Source organism: Lissotriton helveticus, chromosome 2_1 (assembly GCF_964261635.1).
Source record: "Lissotriton helveticus chromosome 2_1, aLisHel1.1, whole genome shotgun sequence".
NCBI classification, from domain to species: Eukaryota; Metazoa; Chordata; class Amphibia; order Caudata; family Salamandridae; genus Lissotriton; species Lissotriton helveticus.
The window spans coordinates 486,961,195-486,976,674 of record NC_136059.1 but is presented as its reverse complement, the minus strand read 5'-3'; the positions used below and the strand labels follow the sequence as shown (position 1 = coordinate 486,976,674).

General features: G+C 43.6%; 1 protein-coding gene across 3 annotated transcripts in view; it reads right to left on the bottom strand.

Annotated features, from left to right (window-relative positions):
- Positions 1–15,480, bottom strand: part of KIF2A (kinesin family member 2A) — a 513,057-nt gene that overhangs the window by 238,305 nt on the left and 259,272 nt on the right. For all 3 annotated transcript variants that reach the window (XM_078675133.1, XM_078675134.1, XM_078675135.1), the window contains exons 10-11: positions 7,925–8,015; positions 1,464–1,527 (exon numbers count right to left, since the gene is read on the bottom strand). In XM_078675133.1, the coding sequence (XP_078531259.1) occupies positions 1,464–1,527; positions 7,925–8,015 (155 nt within the window). The remainder of the gene's footprint in view (positions 1–1,463; positions 1,528–7,924; positions 8,016–15,480) is intronic.

The window sequence follows — 15,480 nt, the reverse complement described above, 5'->3', positions numbered from 1 at the left end:
CAGACATGGCCATATGCAAATCAGTCTGACCCTGTGCCTCATGGGAACAGTCCAGCCCGAACTGCCAAAGCCATGTCTTCCCTGGACTGGAAACAAGCATCCTGGGACCGGTTTCTGGCATTTCAGGCATCATCAGCCAGGCTAGCTTGAATCCAGTGGCAAAGTGAGCAAGGGACTCACGTCTGAGCATACCCTGCCAACTTAGGGCGAACAAAGCGATACAAAAGGAGATGATTTACTGTGAATCCAAGATCCAAGATCGTGGAGCAACTGCACTGTTTTGGGAGTGTGACATAGACAGCTTTTTTGCGAACTGGCTTTTATGAGCCAGTCGTCAAAATATGGGAAGACGTGATGTGTTGTCTTCGTAGATGAGCTGCGACTACTGCCAGGCACTTGGTGAAAACCCTGGTTGTGGTAGTTACTCTGAATGGGAGCACCTTGAACTGATAGTGCTGGCCTGCTACTACGAACCTGAGGTACTTGGGGTGAACATGGTGTATTGGGATATGGAACTAGGCGTTCTTTAAGTCCAGAGTGGACAGAAAGTCGCCTTGTTGAAGGAGCGGGAGCACTTGCTGGAGTGTGACCATGTGAAACTGATCCGACTGAACGTATAGATTTAGTTCTCGGAGGTCTAGTATATGCCTGAGAGAGCCGTCCTTCTTGGGAATTAAGAAGTACAGGGAGTATACCCCTGCCCCCTTAGCCCGAAGAGTATGCCACCATCCAATTGGTAACATATGTGGTGTCACATTGAAAACACAAACACACCTTAACAATATCTTTATGAGGACCCGTGGGTTAGGGGACCAGTAGTGTGTTTAGGTACTATCGAGTGCACGTATCAAACATTTTTAAGCAAACTTATATTTGCCTCAGTAAGACAGGTTATAAAGCGGACTAACAAAGCGAGCATGGAGTTAGAATAGTAAATTCACACTCATTACGGTCAATAGCTGGATCTCATAATAATAGGTATGTTGTGTTGTGTGTGTGGTCTAAAATGAGTTAATTTAAAAAGTGGATCAACTCCTATTAGTTAAAACAAATTAGGAAAGTGGTTGCTTTCACTGTCCCATCCTCCATGCTTGATTACGTGCTATAAGGAACACAATGCTATGGTGTGACTCAGATGGAATGCAGAACATTAAAAGTCAAAAAGGTCAATTTGTTTACACCCTGACATGGGTATTATAATCAGGTCACAGCCGGGCATGATCAGACATAAGGATATGTAGAATGGCCATTCAAAAACAATATGTAAATAACTGCATGTTGATATTTTTTAAAAAGAAATATATATATTATATATATATATATATATATATATATATATATATATATATATATATATATATATATATATATATATATATATATATATATATATATATATATATATATATATATATATATATATATTAGGGATTCAGGTATATTGCTCGAAGAAAACTACTAACCTGCTAGTGCATAAATTCCTTTGGAACAATCTTGGTTCTTTCCTGAAAAATCTCCACCCATGGTCTAAAGGTTCAAAAAAGAAAATTAAATGAAACACATTAGACATTTTGAACCTCTTCTTTGCTCATGAACTAACACTTCATTGCAAAAACTAGCTGAATCCTTGCACAATTAGATTGAACTAAGATGGGCCTATTTCAAAGAGCTTTCTTCAATGAATAGATGTGGTTTACTCCTGGAAATTTAGGAGCAAGTCTAGGCCTACTCACAGAAACATCTTTGCAAATTAGCCCATAGTGTATTTGGCACCAAATGACCAGATATGGTTAGCAAAATGATAAAAATGCACTGAACCAACCTCTTCTTGCAAAACTAGGATTGATAAATACAAAATCTCTGAACACTCACCACCATTTAAAACGTGACTTGCAGTTATAAAAGTCAAGACACCATAGATACATTAAAATAAAAACTTCAAACCTCAAACAGTCTGAGGTAGATGGGCTACGGATGTATGACGTTACAACGCATACTTTAACAACGCCTACCTTTACAACGCGGTTTTTACCACGCATACCATTACAACGCATAGCGCTTTGGGGTGCTTGATAGTGAATAGTTTAATTTACTATTCCAACTCCAGTCCCCATGGATAGTAGGGAAGGTTATTGGATAGTAAATTAACCTATTCCCTATCCTAGAGCGCCCCCCAGAGCAATGCGTTGTAATAGTTTGCGTTGTAAAAGTTGCGTTGTAATGGTAGGTCGTTGTAAAAGTTTCGTTGTAAAGGTTACATACCACGGGCTACATATGTAGAGACGATAGTAATGGGTCACACAGAAAATCAGTACTTGACAGGAATCAGCCTGGATTGGCAACGTGCAAAATACAAGATTAGTCAACCCGTGAAATTACACTGGTAAGACTTGTCGGACAAGTTATGAACATTAGTTATTTCACTTGCCATAGTTTTATTTTGAAAAGCTAGGCACACTCATTTTAAAGTAGCTGGTAGCTATACTACCATGTTTCTGCAATTCTACTTTTTTGCAGTAGCACCGCAAATCCTAGAGGGAAAGAGAAAGATTTCAGCACTCTGCAACCCTTGAGGGACAGAGACAACACTGGCCCATCAGTATAGCTAGCTAGCTAACCTAGGAAGAGGGCATCCCAATAACAGGGGCCTCCCATTACTCAACTCCTTCATCCTTCCCAGAACCGTCAAACCTTGGGGAAATAAGCAGCCGTAGCACTCCCTCCCCAAAATCCCTTCTTTATTTGTAGACTCAGACCAACATTTCTATTAACTTGCATGCGAGGTCTAACAGTAGCAATCTGGAGAATTTCATGGGACGCAGTCTCCTGCATCCGTGGAAACAGGGTAGCATGATTTCGAACCTTCGGGTAGGCTCTGATACCTCACAGAGTAACCACTTCCCTCTATGGTCATCTCCTTCATGCCCCTGGTTTATCCAGTTCCTCTCTACCAACTCTGATCGATCCCTCCCTAACATATGATGTATATTGCTGGCTTAGTCACAAATTATCTCACCGTCTACTGAAATACTAGTTTTTTAGGAAAGATCACTCAGTCTGAAAGGCTACTAATCCATTGCCTCAATTTGGTTCCCTCTACTGGTTCACCTTTGGTAAGTCTTTTGTCACTCCTTCAGCTCTTTGAGTTGATCTTAAGCGTGGCACAGAGTACAATACAAAGCATCAACAAACTATACACATGAATGAACAACATTCAGATTTCGGACCATGGACACAGGAAAATGATAAACAACTGTCTTATATTTCAAAGAGAAGGGCCAATTTATCAACATAGATTATCTCAAAAATGTAATGTCTTAACAGAGTGGAAGCAATAAATAATCTAATATGCCCTCTAAAGTGAGGCAAATAGCTGGGATTCTATGTCAGGACCAGAGACAAGGATTATGTTCAAAACTTTCTTCCTTTATTATTCCAGCAGAGTTCAACTTTAAACTACCTTTCCCATCAAACACTGTGTAAGGACTATAAAGAAAAAGTAATAATAAAGGGCAGGTGCATAACATCAACTGCGCCCTAGGTATCTTCTTTCTTTAATGCTTCCAGAGAGAAGTCCTTTTCAATTTACTCCATTGAATGGTGCTTTGTTTGCTGTTCTGTAATGTGCTTGGTGACATTTAACAGCGTTTGATTCTATTTAGATGCCTGCTGTGGGAAAGTGCGTCAGCGCTAATTTGCAGCTTTAAGGGACCGTGTGAGTGCGGTGAGGCGATTAGCCAATCAGAGGGCGTTCGGCAATTTCAAAAGGCACGCTGCATCTTGTTGCTCCGCAGGGGTAGTGCGCTCTCAGATGCGGCGAAACTGACAAGCGCCACCCGTGGAGCCCTCTGCCCGTGCCGTGTTGGAAGCCGTGACGCCGCGGCAGGGGTCTGTATTTCGCTCGCATGAGCAGATTCTAAGAGTGGTGGAACCCCGACTGATCCGGGTATGTATCTGACAAGGCACGTTCCGGACTGTGCGCATTACCGCTCGTGGGCGGGACCCGCCCGGCATTTGGTATTCCCGTAGCCACACCCCTCCCCCAAGTGTGCTTGCATAGGCCAAACACCTATACAGGTGCGTCCAGTGCTTCATTTAAGCCCTTGTGGCTGGCACAAACAGATCCTGCACTCTACTCGCGCCTGCGCGATCACGCTTTTGGCCATTCAGTAGAACCTGCCCTTGCTGTTCACCATGCAGGAGTAAACAGAGGAAGAATCCATTTCAGTTCTTCCCTTGGATGATGCATTCTGTGAAGTGGTAGATGCCTCTATACACCAGGCAGTAGTGGCTGCCACGGGCCCCTTGAGAAGCGCTTGATGCAACTGGCACACTCTTACAACAGCCCTCTAGATCTCTTGCAAATGCAGTTCAATTCCTCAGCCACCCTAACAGAGCAACCAGCCGGGCAACACCCCTGCAAGCGCAAAGAGGACCCTTCTATGGATCTCAGCACGTCTGACACGCCTGAGACGCACTGGTCTCATTGAAAAGGACTTCCTTGGTGCCCCTCTGGAAATGTCTATCTCCCTCACAGTACCTTTGGCAGAGGATGATTCCCCTCCCCCCCCCTTCTTTCAGGACTCAAGGTTATTGCTTGACTATCTATCTGGACAATCTCCTTTTGATGGACCATTGTCAGACTACCTTGTTGAAACAAACAAATTCATCTGTTGGAGAGCTTTGGGTTCGACATCAACGAGAAGATGTTGCTGCTGACCCCCTCCAAGCACACCGCTTTTTTTGAATTTTGTGGTCAACTCTGAGAAATGAACCCTCAGTCTCACATCTGAGGATTCCCAAGATCCTGAAGGGCGCTGCGGAAGACTCTGTCCAGGCCGGTAAATTCCTTGCGACAGATTGCGAGGGTTGTAGTCCTCCTCTCTTCCTCGTTTCAAGCAAACCTTCCGGGCCTGTTACATTAAAGTGTTCTGCAGAGTCTCAAAGCCTCATACATCCACAGGGGCCTCCAGTGCCGTTAAAAGAGGAGGTCAAGGATGAAATGAGGTGGTGGCTAGTGCATATGGAGGCCTGAAAAGGGTGGTCCACTTTTGGTTCAGATCCAGACCTAATCATCGAGTTCGACACCAGCAAGTCGGGATGGGGTGCTTGCAGTGGGGATTCATATGGAGGTGGAAAGTGGTCTATCAAAGAGCGGTCACTACACACAAATTGTCTGGAGCTAATGGCTGGCTCTTTCGCAGTCCAGTGTTGGACCAAAGACAACATTTCCTGTTTGATCCTACTCAAGATGGATAATCTGTCATCAGTCTGCTATATCAATCACCTGCGGGGCTCCAAATCGAAACTCCTGGCAGACCAAGGAGTTCTGGGCCTTCTGCCTGGCCCACAACCTGTCAGTGACGGCGGAATTTCTTCCGTGAGCTTCCAACAAGACAGCAAATTGGTGCTCAAGAGAATATGCAGGCTAGAGTTGTAGCAATTAGACCCGAGTGTCTTCAGGAAGTTGGAGGAACGTTTGGGCCAAGTCTCGAAGGACTTGTTCGCATCCCAGACGGACCACCAGGTGGCCAGATATTTCAGATGGAAGCCAGACCCAGTGAGTGGCCGATGCCTTCCTTCAGCACTGGTCAGCGGAGCAGAAGTAGGCGTTTCCCCCCCTTCGTGATGATCATGTGCCTCTCGGCGCAAGTTCGCCGTCAAAGAGCGTCCATGTTTCTGATCACGCCCTATTGGAGATTTCAAGTATGGTTTCCAGTTCTTTTGGAACTTTCTTGGGATTCTCCAATCTTGCTACCCTACGCTGCAGATCTCCTTCGGGATCCTTTAGGTAATTGTCACCCTCTTACTCTACAACAAAGAATGCCTCTCATGGCATGGCGGATTACGTGGAACATTGGCGAGTTCCAGGCCTTTCTCCAGAAGCTGAGAATCTGTTGGCCACCACTTGGGCGGAAGGCACCACAAAGAGCTACAAATCAGCAAGGTCCATATGAGTTTGTTTGTGTCTTCTACATGGTGAGGATCCCTTAGGATGCAATGTTGTCCCGGTAATACATTTCTTGGCCTCTTTGGGCTCTCAGGGCCTGGTATGCACGATTAACTTGTATAGCTAAGCTATCTCGGCATGCCACATACCAATCCTAGGTGTGACTGTAGGAGCACATCATTTGGTGTGCAAGTTAATAGAGTGAATTCATCTGGTCCTTCCCGCCGAACTGTGCTATTCCAAATTGTGAGAGGTCAAAAAAGTAATCCATCTTTTTAAGTCATGACAGCATCGTGATTTTTGTCTCCAAAGAAACTATCAGCAAAATTGGCCATGCTACTCTGTTTACTATGTTGTCGCAGGGTTTCTGATGTGAGAGCACTTGATATTACTGGGGGAGTTTTTATCCTCCAGAGGTTACCTTCAACATTTCACGACATACACTATCCAATTCGTGAGTGATGTCTTACTCGGCTTTCGATACATCCCCCAAGCTGTGTGTGGTTAGATGTTTATAGGCTTATGAGAGTATGACGGAGGAACGACAAATGTTATAAGCACTGAAGAAATCTTCTAAAGCAGTCTCTTCTATGACCATTGCCCAACTAGAGGATATTCTTAATGAGGCTGATTGGGCTTCAGACGCGATGTTCAAATGGTTTTACTTTAAACCGGTGATTGATATGGCATCTCTGGTGGTTGACCAACTCTGAACAAGCATAATCCTCACCTCCGGTCCTCACACAGAAAAATTTCCTAACAATCGTAACAGAATGTCTCAATTCTATTAAGGACACGGAGGCAAGGATTGTTACCGCCAAGGTTTCTACAAACATCCCACCTGCTGGCTTATATGTTCCGAGCTCATGGTCTACGGTCGGAGTGCTCTTAAGGTTTTTTTAGGATGAGAAGTTTTAGGATTTGTTATCCATACAAATTGCATATAAGGAGGTTTGTAATACCCAGGATATATCAATGACCGTTATTGTTTTTCTCCAGGTTTTGAGTCGTCTAAAGGAGAGTAAATTTCAGTAATGGAGCATTGTTGGTCACACTCAAAAAAGAGGGGGATGGCCAGGACGCAGTGGTCGTTATGCACCTGACCTTTATTGTGATGTGCTGAAATTTGCTTTTGAAGTCCTTTCCTGGTGTTTGATTGGAAAGGTAGTTTAAAGTTGAACTCTGCTAGAATAATAAACAAAATAAGTTTTGATCATAATCCTCGCTTCCGTATCCTTAATAGAATTGAAACTTTCCGTTACACGATTGTTAGGAAATATTTAATTGTATAGTATACGGGAAGGTACCCCTTTAATCATAGTTTTTGACTCATTTCATTTTGTTGTCACAAATGCTTACTTTCAAATAGATAGTCACAATTTCTTACTACTTTAATATGTGTAATTATGTATTGGTACAGAAAGAAAGTCACAGATAAGTATTTTTGGAATAAAATTTCATAGGCATCAAGTGAGCATTTAAGTAAGTATGGAATAGTAAAATCGATAATACCCTAAAAACATAAAATCAGTTTTTTTTAAAATAAACTACATGAGACCATGACGAGAACTGAAGTGAACAAGAGACATCTGATAGGAAATCAATGGATTGTGGTGTTTCAAGACAGCTAAACAAGACAAAATCCTTAGTCAGCATTTCAATGCTCTACAATGTTTGGGCTGCAAAAGTACACAAAAAGCATATGAAAGTAAGGTGGATGTAAAAGCTGTGGGGAAAATGGCAAACTGAAACACACACACCATGAACTTTAACAACATACTTCTTCCTGTTTACACAATACAATAACAAACCCATACCATACATATGCAGTTTACAACCTCAAATGTCAAGTGATCAATGTATGGCAATACTTAAGAGGTCTGGAAAATTACTAAATTGGCTATTAAAGAGAACATGACCGTCAGCCTTAAGCAAAATCCATTATGAACAATATTTAGCAATTACAATACGTACGTGCGTTTTCCCACTGCCAGTCTGTCCATATGCAAAACATGTAGCCATTCCTCTTTCAAAGATAGTTTCTACCAGTGGTCGAGCTGTAAACCTAAATAGAAATGTGCAAAAAATATTTTATCACGTTGAAAAATGTACCCTAGGTTTAGCATATAATCTTGAAACCGATAGTTTAAAAGGTATGAGCAGAATAACATTTATATAAATACATTAGCTCCTGTACTCTATATTTCTTCATAAAAAAATCTAAAAATGACATGCGCTGGCTTCATAGATAACTCAAATTATGGACATGTTATATTCAATCTTAGTCCTGGGTATTTGTGGCACCGAGCAGTCAGGCTTAATCAAAGGACTAAGTATAAAGCATTTAAAAGTATTGAAAGAGTCAAGCATAAGATATTGGGTTACTCGATGAGGGGGTAGGGGGCAAAACCGCAACCACAATCCTTGTCAGGGTGAGTCACCAGCAAATACCAAATTAACTTGTGCTCAACTGTCTGGTAGCTTGGCACAGACCAGTCAAGTTTAACTTACCGGCAATGTGTAAAATATTTGTGCAGCACTTCAAACAGGCAAAGTAAAAAAACACAAAAAATCCCACATCATTTTAGAACAAGCACTGGCATAGCCAGTAGGTTTTGCCTATGTGAAATGTACTGCCATTGCTAATGTTTTTATCTATGTTGCAAATAGTAATGTATACAAACTGCACGAAACAGCCAGTGCTTTTAAAAAAACAATTAAGTTAAGCTGCACTGAAGCTAGCGCTGTTGTATAATATTGCAAAAAAACACTGACCAAGGCAATAGATCTTGCAAAGGCGAGACCTATTGGCTTTGCCAATGCTTGGTATGGAATGCCATATGGTAAGATAAGTATTTATATAGTGTTTACAACCGCTGACGTGCTAATGTTATAAAATGGAGAATACCCCTTCCAAGGTGTTAGTGTGGCAAAACTTAGATGCATTTTAGCACCATACAAAAACTGTGAAAATGCACCATGTAAATGCACTGAATGTAACATAAGTTGCAAATAGACCGAAATGTCCAATGGGTTACAGCATTTATTACAGTGATGCTTTAGGCTCTGTGATGCTTTGGGAGCAATTGTTGCACAAGAACCAAAAAAAGCAGTTCTGACTTCTTGTTTATTAGGAAAATATAGCAATAATCAGTGTTGACTGGGTTTCCTAGACTCTTTGGCCCCTGTGCCACTGCACCTGCTGCACCATACAAATCATGGCGCTTGTGCCTGCAACGTAACTGCACTTGTAACTTCTTGTTTAGTACCAAAATATAGCAATATTTGTTGTTTAGTGGGTTTCCTACAGCTTTTGGGCCCTGTGCCATGCACCTGCTGCACCACTGAAATCATGACCCTAGTGTCTGCAAGGACAAATGAGAAAATTGCTTATATCCAGTAATGTATGTGTTCCGAAAAAGGTACAGTTGCAGACGGAATACATACTTATTAATTAGCTAAACAAACACAAAAGCGTTCATAAAAAAGTGCCTTTAACCCCTTGACCGCAGCGCAAAATCTGCTGCGGTGCTGGGGAATTAACGAGTAGGCGTGTTTCAGACGGCCCCCAGCCGTCCTCCACATGCCCACTGTGACGTTGGACGGCCGGGGGCCGTCCGACACACGCAACCAGTTAATCTTATCCAACTCTCCAAAACGAGTTGGCCAAGATGTCATAGATAAAGGATATGCTTTACACATCAAATTAAAAGCCAAACTTTGTGAAATTGTGTTACAGTGTGGCTGGCTCTTATCCTGTGCTTGACAGAGAATGGGGCATAAACAGTGTAAATTGGCAAAGATCACCATAAGTTAGTCTGAGACTGAAATGCGGTTTTGTACTTTGGTCCTACAAAGGCAGTTCCACAAATTAAAAGGATGCCCCAAAGAGGAATTCCACAAAAAAAAGTGCAAATCTTTTGTGCAGCTAAAGAACAAGATACCCTTTAAGATGGCTATGTCTAAAATAAAAACATTGAAAAAAGGGCACAAGCAGGTTCCATGTAGTACACTGCATTCCTATAAACGCTCTCACGTTGAAGTCAGCCGAAAGTAAAATAGACACCAGGCTCCAATGGAAACACAGCTTGACATTAGAACTCTTTGAATGCCCATCAAATGAGACGAGATAACAAGAGTCAAAGGGCTGTTTATTACAAAAATGAGTTTGTGGAAGAATAATGTAAAAATGGCTTTAGCATAGGGAGGTACGGCCTTAAGCCGCACAGCCTAAAGTATAAGCATATCGAAAGCCAGAAAACGTGAGTGAGAAACCACAAAGTCAATAGCAAGCCATATGCAGAATGCATTCCCAGTTAACTTTCTGAAAGTCCCCAAAATGTCTTTCGTAGGCAGGAACCTAAAAGTGCTTTAAACTTATCCGACTCTCCAAAGAGAGTTGCCACAGATGTTATAAATAAAGCATATGCTTTAGACATCAAAGTGAAAACCAAGTATTGTTAAATTGTGTTACAATGTGGCTAGCTCTTTCCTGTGAAAAGTTCTTATTGTGTGCTTGACAGTAAATGGGATATAAACAGTGAAAATTGCCCAAGATAACGAAATGTACGGTTGACGCTCAGTCTGATATGCGGTTTTGTATTTTGTTTCTAAAAAGGCAGTTTCACAAATTAAATGGACTCGGCAAAAAAGAGGAATTTTGCAAAAAACGTGCAAATGTTTTGTGCAGCTGAGGAAAAAGATAGCTTTTCAGATGGCTATGTCTAACATACCCTTTTTCAAAAGGGCACAAAAAGGCTCCATTCTTTCCTTAAAACGCACTCACTTTGAAGTCAGCCAAAAGCAAAATAAACACCAAGCTCCCACAAAAACACAGCTTGACATCTGACCTCGATCTTTGAACGCCCAGCAAATGTGAAGAGATAACAGGATTTAAAGGCCTGTGTATTACAAAGGACGAGTTAGCGAAAGAATACTGTAAACACTGCTTTAGCCTGTGGAGGTATGAACTCAAGCTGCATAGCCTAAAGCTAATAAACTCAGCAAATCGAAAGGCAGAAGGCGTGAGTTACAAAGCACAAAGTCAATAGCCAGCAACAGGCGGAATCCCTTTTCAGGTTAAATTTCTGAAAGCGCCCAAGATGTCTTTCGCATAGCCAGACAGCTGGGGTGTCTGGTAGACAACTAACTAAAAATAGAGAAAACTTTAATAAATAAATCAAAACCAAAAATCCAAAAGGTCAATCATTAGAAATGAAGACATGCAATAGAAACAAAAGGTTTAAGTCACAATAGCGCCAAAAAGCCCAAAGCGCCACTCGTGGCTAATTGGTCGGGCAAGACCGGTAGAAAGTTACAAATTCAGTCCAGCCATGATGTAGTGTGGGTCTGATAAAAGGACCTGGTTACTCTTGTTAAAAGGTTACCTTCTCAGTCAAGCGCAGAGTTCCGTTAGTTGTGTAGGGGGCCGCGAAAAACAGGAAAGGCAATGTAGTGAGAAGATCCGGTCTTCGCCACGGACAGTTGGGCCGGAGCTTTGTGACGGTGTTCCCTGCGAGAGCTCTATTCTGAAGCATGAAGGGTCGGGTTGATGGAACTTTACGTTGACAGGCTGTGCAGGTGACAAGATTTTGCCGCCAAAGGGCCCATTCAAGGTAGTGAAGAGTCCAAAAACTTCAATGCAGCACTGCTGGTCACATCAAGTGTCCAGGACGTGACATCACCTGGGGGTCAGGGGCAAGCTCCAGCTCAATCTGTGGACTGATTAAGGAGGTTGGAAGCCTGTTATGTCCCCTTGGCTCTGCAATAAAGAACAATTGATGGACGGAATACTGAACTATGTCAAACATTCACCCCCAGTACAGAGATCAGGGCCTAAATCCATCAGTTTTCTTTGCTCTCATGCCATTACAGTTTGGACACAGCCATATGCAAGTCAGTCTTGACGTTGCTCCTCATGGGAAGTCAAGCATAAACTGCCAGGTCAGGTCATCCCTGGACCAGAAAACAAGCATCCTGGTCCCAGTTTCAAGGTATCAACCGTCGTCAAACAGGCTAGCTTGACTCCAATGGTATGGAGAGCAAGGGACTCGCGTCTGGGCATTCCCTCTTAGGGCAACAAACGCAAAAAGAACAACTGATGGATGGAATGCTGAACAATGTCAAATATTCACTCCAAGTATACAGTGAAGCTAATGAAGGGGTACCATGTGTTCTGGTATACGGCATATGCTGAGCCTTCCACAGGGGGAGACATCCACGTTGGCAAGCATTTTGGTAAAATCCTATGTTTTTCCTGCATTCCCATATGGGGAAACACCGGACAAGCCGGCTTGCTTTTTGTGCAATCCAGAACGGAATCTCCTCCCACTTGATGGGAACTTTAGGAGGCTGGCTTAGTATATGGAAAAAGAACAACTGATGGACAGAATGCAGAACAATGTCATACATTCACCCTAGTACAGAGATCGGAGCCTAAATCCATTGTTTTTTTGCTCAGCATGCCATTCCAGTTAGGACCCAGCTATATGGAAATCAGTCTTGACCCTGCGCCAACAGACCAGCCCGAACTGCTAGGCCAGGTTCTCCCTGGACTGGAGACGAGCATCTTAGGACCGGTTTCGGGGATTCTCCCCTCATCAGCCAGGATAGCTTGACTCCTTAGGAGGCTGGCTTAGTATAGGGTGCACACTTATTTTAAGTGATGCACCTTGACCTAATCCAGGCACCCCATATGGCGATTTTAGTGGTCTTTGATAATCATAGAAAGCTCTCAAAGTGGTAGCTGTGGAGAGCAGCCTTCAATTTTATCTTGAAAGAATATTAAGCAGCTTGCTTTACCAGTTTTATTGTATAGTGTAGATTAAATGCAAAAGAAGCACACAGTGTTTATTTAAAAATACTTATATTTATTACACAACACTCAATAACAAATTGGTATACCGCCTACCCGGAGATATCCACACAATACACAAAAATACTTCAAATGCAATCAGGTAAGTAGCAGAAAATACAGTGGTCTCTAGGGGGAGACCAAACCATATGCTAAAAAAAGGGGAATGCGAACTGCATAGGAGGATGGGACTTTGACCAAAAGACCCAGAGGAGCCAGGGACACAAGGAACCACCCAAGATAAGTACCCAGAAAGCCAAGGAGGCTGAGCGCAAAGTGAGAACACAGTTGTGTGACAAATGGAAGCCAATGGAGAAGTTGCGGTTGCAGTTTTGCAGAAGGACACTTCCTAGCGGATCCTGAAGAAGTCCCTTGGGAGACACAAGGTTGCAGAGCCACCCCACCCGTGGATGCCCTGGGAACCAGGTTACCTACACCAGGGAAGCCAGGTGTCTGTATAGGGATGAAAAGATGTCGTAAAACTTTGTAGACCACAATGGAAGACTTGGAAGAAAATGCCTCTGGAGAAGAAGTCTGATGGAATCCAAAGGTGGTAATGAAGAACCTGCAAGCAGATGGGACAGAGGGTATGTCACTAGGGGGCACGAAGACAAATGTCCACCGATGTCTGGAGGTTCAGAAGAGTAGACTGTGACCTTGTGAGGACCAGGCGATGCTGAGGAAGACTAGGAGTCGTGCACGAGCTGTCCCATGTCGGTGACTAGGCGGTCAGTGTCCGATGGGCTCACCAACAAGCCTTGGTAGCTGCAACTGGCATGGAGAACAAAGACGGAGTAATGTTGGGACCAGCAAGATCCAAGGTACTTAGCAACAGCAGGAGCATCGGAGCAGGCACCAAGCAAGCAGGGGAACCCACTGAAGCAGTAGAAGACCCTCAGGAGGACCCACAGACCAAAGGCACAGGAGTTGAAAGAGGACAGCTAGGGCAGCTCTACAAGAACGAATGCCCACGGCGCAGAGGATGCAGTGAGGACATTGAGCTTGGATGGAAGAGATGCTGGAAGATGGAACTTCGTCTAACTCGAAGATCTCTGGAGTGCAGAGCAAACAAGCCTTGGCAACGGCAAGTCGATGTGGTGCACAGTGGTTTCGACGAGGGATACTGCCACTAAATTGCAGAGAACAGATCTGGCCGAGAGGGAGTTGCCAAACCAACATCTGTTTTGCTGAGCCTCGGGAAGTCCGGAGGACGACAGGAGCAGCAGTCCGGTCAGCTTTGTTACGGTGTATTCAGATGAAGGGGAGAGATTCCTTCACTCCAAGGGAATTACTTCAGGTTTCCTTGAGGCTAACAGGTCTGTTAAAGAACCTGGAAGAGACAGATGACGAAGTAGACTTGCAGAACAGCGAGACCAGGAGCAGAGGGAGTCCTTGGTGCACTCTAAGTTGCAGGCAAAGTTCAAGTGTCCAGACGGTCGAAGAGTGACGTGGTTTCAGTCATGAGTCTTGTCATATGACAAATCTAAACACCCAACCACAGGCAAGCCTTTAAGTAACCTAAGGAAAGGGTTTTGAACAACTCAGGGGTTCCTCCCAGAGGGGGTTGAAAGAGGGGAGGACACTCCCATGTCCTTTGTCCAGTTTCGCACCAGAGCGAGAGCCAAGGGCTCCCTGAACTGGCTTAAACTGGAGTATGCCCTTCAATGCAGTGTGGTGGCACTGGCAAGCGCCCCCAGCCCAATACACTAAGTCCTGTCTAGGAGGTGGTCACACCACCCTGTGACGGGAAATCTATTCTACCTTCCCCTGCTCGAGCTTGGATCAGCAGCAGGAGGGCAGAATAATGTCTGTGGTCAGCAGCAGCCTGTAGCTTGCTGCCAGGCCCTGAAAGACTGTTACCGGAGTACAAGGGGTACCCCAAGGGAGCCCTCAGTACATGGGATAATACTTCCAACACTGGAATCGGTGTTGGGGTATGATTCCAACATTTCCCCAAAAAGAGTAGGGTTAGGCTTTCTATAGAAGTAGGGACTATGGCTTCCTGAGCCATTGGTTACTTGGACTAGGGTTGAGACTACTGGTAGGGCTAGGGCTCTATTGGACGTAGGGATCAGGGTTTTTTAAACTGATTGGGTGCTTGGACTACGGCTAAGATTGGCTGTAAGGTCCTGGTCTCCTATTGGTTCTAGATTTTAGGGCTAGTGTTGTGATTGGATAGTGTTAGGGTTTCCATTGGCTGAAGGGGTCACCTGACTACTAGGGCTATAAACGGACAAGGCTTAGGGCGTCAAAGCTAAGGGTGGACAGGACAAGGGTGAGTGCCTGTTCGAGACTGGTCGGGACCAAGGCCAGGTAAGCTTCCCATTTTCCCATTCATTAATACCCACCCTATGTATTTGTCCCTCTGTATACAAGCATTTATTTTCTCTATAGATATGTGCCTATCTTTGTGCATCGCTATGTATAAACATGTACAATAATTATGTTGTTATACAAACATTAAAAAAAGAAAAGAAAATCATCTTTGGTCTACATGTACTTGCTTCCATTGTGCATCTATGTACCTCCATGTACTTGGATCTGTGTGTCTGTTACTTTTCTCCTGAAAAAAGCTTATCCAATGCACTACCCTATTTCTCATCCTGTACCTCTATCAATATCTTTAATCTGCATATACTTACCTCCATTATGCATCTATATACTTTCACTGTACTTA